Raw genomic sequence first — 5,099 nt, 5'->3', positions numbered from 1 at the left:
CCCATGGGCCCTGGGCCGCAGGTGCCCAATCGGCTTGCTCCACCACTGCCTGCAAAGGCTTGTATGATCCCACACTGAGCCCGATAACCTCAGTGCAGAGCCAAGGCACAGGGTAAGCCGACCATTTTGGGCTGTTCCACTGGGGAGAAAGACGCATAACTGTGGCTGCTCCCCCTTCTCTGGAAACACAAGAAGTGGTTGTTGTTCCCCAGGTCTCTCTCTGTCCCCTGAAAGGTAGAAAAGAGAGGCAGAAAGGGGAGGAAAGAGGCAGTCCGTATATTAGCAAAGGTGGAAATTAATTTTAGGTGTTCCAGAAACAGAAACCAAACTGGGTGACTTTTCCGAGTAGATGTTCTCTTGTGGAATAAAGTGCCATATTCAGGGGGTGTAAAAGCCTCTTCTTCCAGTTTAGGGTCCTGGTGTTCAAAATGGTATTGCCCCCAAAAGCATCTGGAGATTTTTCTTACAAACCGCAACCCAGCTAACTTTGCTTTCCATATGACTTGGAAACTACTGAACCTGACAACATCTGCTTTGATGTTGTCAAAGCAGATGAGATAGTTTGGGTCTTATAAGCAACTTAGCATTGCCTGTTTTTTGAATTTTGAATGATCACAAGCTCAAAGCCCAAAAAATACACACACACCCGACGCAACACACTGGACCCATCATTTCTGGAAATGCCAGGCCCTTAGCTGGGATGAATGTTGCTGACACTTTCTTTTCCCAGGAGAAGCAGAAGATGGGGCAAGTTGTCTACCTTGGACTCTGCCTGTTGGGCTGCCTGATCCTGAACCCTTTGGCAGAAGGTGAGCATTAGTAGAAAGGGAAGACGTGTTGCTGCTGACCTTGAAAGCCCTAAGCAGCCTCGGTCCAGTATACCTGAAGGAGTGTCTCCACCCCCATCGTTGAGCCCAGACACTGAGGTCCAGCTCCGAGGGCCTTCTGGTGGTTCCCTCACTGTGAGAAGCCACGTTACAGGGAACCAGGGAGAGAGGGCCTTCTCAGTGGTGGTGCACTCCCTGTGGAACGCCCTCCCACCAGATGTTAAAGAGAAAAATAACTACCAAACTTTTAGAAGACATCTGAAGGCAGCCCTGTTTAGGGAAGCTTTTAATGTTTGACACACTAGTGTATTTTAATATTTTGTTGGAAGCCTCCCAGAGTGGCTGGGGAAACCCAGCCAGATGGGCAGGGTATAAATTTATTATTATTATTATTATTATTATTATTATTATTATTATTATTATATCACAAATCAGATGTGGAAAAGCCCCTGCTGGAGCTGCATAGACAACACTGTGCTGCTACCATTTTGGCAATAACGTCTGGGTTCCCATAAAGAGGGGTGTGAGCCGGTGGCAGCTCAAGGGGGAAAGATTAGTTTGGAAAGAGCCAGAAGGAACCTCCCGATTCCTAACGCCAGGGCTTCCTTGAGGGGCTCCATCTGTCAAGGAAAGGGTTGGTGGTCTGGGGGATCTATTCCAGTCTCAATCCAATTCCTCACAGGTGCCGCCAATCGCACCCAGAGCACTCGCGCTCCCTGCCCTGCAGGAGCCGTCTTCTACAGAAAGTACTGCTACGAGTATTCTAGCTCCAGCCGCTCGTGGGATGATGCCGAGGTAAGTTTCACCAGGGGGAATGAGAAGAAAGAATAAAGTTACTAGGAACTTCACATAACAAAAGACCAGAAATATACCTTTTGGGAATATTGAATAGTGATATTTCTAGAGAAAATACTAAATTATTTCAGCAGCGAGAATCCTGGTGGCTGAGTACTGGAAGGGTAACCAGGTCCCGACCAAAGAGGAATGGTTATGTAAATTATGTGAATATTTGGAACTGGCCAAATTGACGGACGTAACAAGACTAAAGCCAGTGATTACAGTCAAGAAGGAATGGAAGTTCTTGAATGATTATTTAGAAAGACAAGGTTCTAATGTAAAAAATTGGCTGTGTCTAGAATGACCTCATGAATGTAAAAGGGGAAACATGCATATATGCATATCTATATATTAAGATGAAAATAATACTGAAATACAGATAAAATATTAAATGTGAAAGGAAATGTTGTGAGAGTGATGGAAGTCTATTACTACTATTATTTTGTAAAATAGTGTTTATTGTATTGAAATATTATACTTTTCTTTATTCTTTTACTGTCTACTTTTCTTTGCATTTCCCCCCTTTATTCCCCCCCCCTTTATATTGTTCTTTATGCATGGTTTGGTATTGATGTATTTACTTTGCAATAATAAAAAAAGGAGTTGTGAAAACAGAGAGAGAGAGAGAGAGAGAGAGAGAGAGAGAGAGAGAGAGAGAGGAGCAAGGGCCGACTCCTTGGGAATCCTTGCTGTGGGCAGCATCTCACTGGTTTCCCCCTTTCTTCTCTCTGCAGGTCAGCTGCCAGAGGAGACATGGGTCCCAGCTGGCCTCCATTCTTTCTGCAAGGGAAGCAAATGTGGTTTACAGTTACCTGCGACAATATGGCTCCACAACGTCTGGATCGGCCTGGTAGCTGACCGTGGTAGCTACCACGTGGTAGGTGCCTTTAGGACTCTCTGAAGATGCTGACTGTACGAGCTCCTCAGCTCCCTTGAGCTCCTTCAGCTGTAGCTCACCGGCTCTCACTTCCCTCTGAAACCACTTTCTTCCTCAAACGTCAAATCCCATTTGGAGATGGCATTATTTCTCGGAGTGGCTCTGTGAGAGGTTCTGAAGCTCCAGCTCCAGATCCTCATTGCCTTTCCTCCTTCCCAACTCTCATTGCGCTATCTATAAAGTCACAGATTCTGCCCAACACCGTACTAATTGTCAGTTCCCTTTTATCTTTATGGCTCCAGCTGCTGGAGACTCAAACCAACCCCTTGGCCTTGTCAGTTGCGCTGATTCCCCAGCTGTGTCCTCTCTGGGGATATGGGGAGCAATGGGCTTGCATTACCCTTTTATCACAAGACCTTCCTTTCTCCTTCTCTCTCTCCAGAATATGATCTGGGAATGGAGCGATGGATCTGTCTTCTCTCAACCCCTCTGGGATGGCCAGAGCATCAGCAACTCAATCTCTTCATACAAATGTGTCTCCGTTTCTTATTCAGGTATGCAGGAACAGAGACTGGGGAAGGAAACCCCATTCCATTCAAGGAATTGAGGGGAGCTAAAACAAAGCCATCCTCAGACACTCTGAATGTTGCAGTGCAGTTCTCCAACCAAGTGTGTGCAAAAACACATCTCCTTGGGTAAAGGTAAAGGTAAAGGACCCCTGACAGTTAAGTCCAGTCGTGAATGACTCTGTGGTTGCGGTGCTCATCTCGCTTTACTGACCGAGGGAGCAGGTGTTTGTCCGCAGACAGCTTCCAGGTCATGTGGCCAGCATGACTAAGCCGCTTCTGGCGAACCAGAGCAGTGCATGGAAAGGCAGTTTACCTTCCCACCGGAGCTGTATCTATTTATCTACTTGCACTTGGTGTGCTTTCGAATTGTTAGGCTGGCAGGAGCTGGGACCGAGTGACGGGAGCTCACCCCGTTGTGGGGATTCAATCCGCTGACCTTCCGATCGGCAAGCCCTAGGCTCTGTGGTTTAGACCACAGTGTGCTTTAAAATGCTAACATCTGCAAAAGTAACATGCAAAGGTCCGTTGTATATGAGGAAATTGCGTTGCAAAAGTGTGTTGACTGGTTGATAGTAAAGGTAACGGGACCCCTGACAGTTAGGTCCAGTCGTGGCCGACTCTGGGGTTGCGGCGCTCATCTTGCTTTACGGGCCGAGGGAGCCGGCATACAGCTTCTGGGTCATGTAGCCTTAAAATGTTGATGAATGTTCAGGAGGAGCTAAATAATCAAACCCACCAAAAATCACAAAATGATGTGGAAATATAGAGAACTCAAGAATGGGGAAATGGGAAACGGGCAAAAAATGAAAAGGACAGACTTACTTATTCCTGTGTGGAAAGGACTTGGCAAGGAAACTGAGGACGGGGAGAGATGGGGCTCCAGAGAGAGAACTCCACTAGTTTCCTCTTTACACTTGGCACTTCGTATCACCTGGGCTGCATTTTTGTTTTTGAACTGTCACCTCCACTGGGGTTGGTGGGCAAAGTCTAGAGTGGTTCTTTGGCTCAGAGTAGGGAACAGGGAACTCTGCCCCATGGAAATAGTTGGAACTTAATTTAAATGCAGAATTCAGCTTTTTGATAGGCGGCTTCAGTGATGTTTCATTCATGCAGGCATGGGGAATGCTAGAAAACATCTCAAACATCACAAAGATCTCACAAACCAAGGGTTCTGTATGACACAGACAGACAGACAGACAGACAGACAGACACACCCTACTGGCAAAAGCAGAATGGCTTGTTCAAAATACTTCTGCTTACGTATTTATCAAATCTCTTCGTTGCTTTTCCTCGTAATTGTCCCCCTCTCCAAAACAGGGAAGGAAATACTTTATTTACCCAAAAGGAAGTCTACATTTTCTCTCAATTTCTGGGCACTCCCTAACATTCTCTCTCAACCTTCTGCCCTGCAGGTTCCCAGAAATGGATCCAGCGTTCCTGTACGACTACCTTGCCATACCTTTGCAAATACAAGGCCACCTATTAGGCCTGAAACCCTGGACCTGAGAGGAACACCCAAAGACCTCCAGCTTCCCAACAGGTCCAAGGCCAGTCCCCTTTCCCACCTGCTCTGTCCACCTGCAGGAAATCTATTCCCTCCCCTCCTCTATTGGCCTGGAGCAGAAAAAACAAGAGGGGTTTCCCCAAATAAATTCAATTTGGACTCTTGATTCCACTAAGACCTAGCCAAATCCAAAGCTTGAGGGTGTGAGCAACAGTACACCCCCCCCCCCAAACTGGGAAATTTGCCCCATGAGATATGAAACCTGTCTCACTTTTCTGCAAAGAGATGAGATGCTTTTATGGACTGGTTAGCTGAGTAAACGAAGCTTTCCTTGTGCTTTGCAAAGTGATGGGGCCAACTTTGGAACCCCCTTTCCCAGACCACATCATGGAAATGCAAACCTTTGCAAGCTGTCTGCTCTTTCTCTCTCTGGCCAGCTCCCGTCTTCCTCCGTAGTGACAATAAATCTCCTTCTGTGCATGCAA

General features: G+C 46.7%; 1 protein-coding gene across 1 annotated transcript; it reads left to right on the top strand.

The window, feature by feature from the left end:
• Positions 1 to 733: 733 nt before the first annotated feature.
• On the top strand, positions 734 to 5,099 carry LOC308457790 (lithostathine-like). The gene is given in 6 exon segments (XM_080971965.1): positions 734 to 809; positions 1,510 to 1,622; positions 2,399 to 2,492; positions 2,495 to 2,541; positions 2,984 to 3,095; positions 4,523 to 5,099. Coding segments are annotated over 6 exon segments (507 nt in total). The 5' UTR covers positions 734 to 742; the 3' UTR covers positions 4,597 to 5,099.

The sequence above is a fragment of the Podarcis pityusensis genome, assembly GCF_964106645.2.
Source record: "Podarcis pityusensis genome assembly, chromosome: 10".
In the NCBI taxonomy this organism is placed as follows: domain Eukaryota; kingdom Metazoa; phylum Chordata; class Lepidosauria; order Squamata; family Lacertidae; genus Podarcis; species Podarcis pityusensis.
This window is presented reverse-complemented; position numbering and strand designations above follow the sequence as displayed.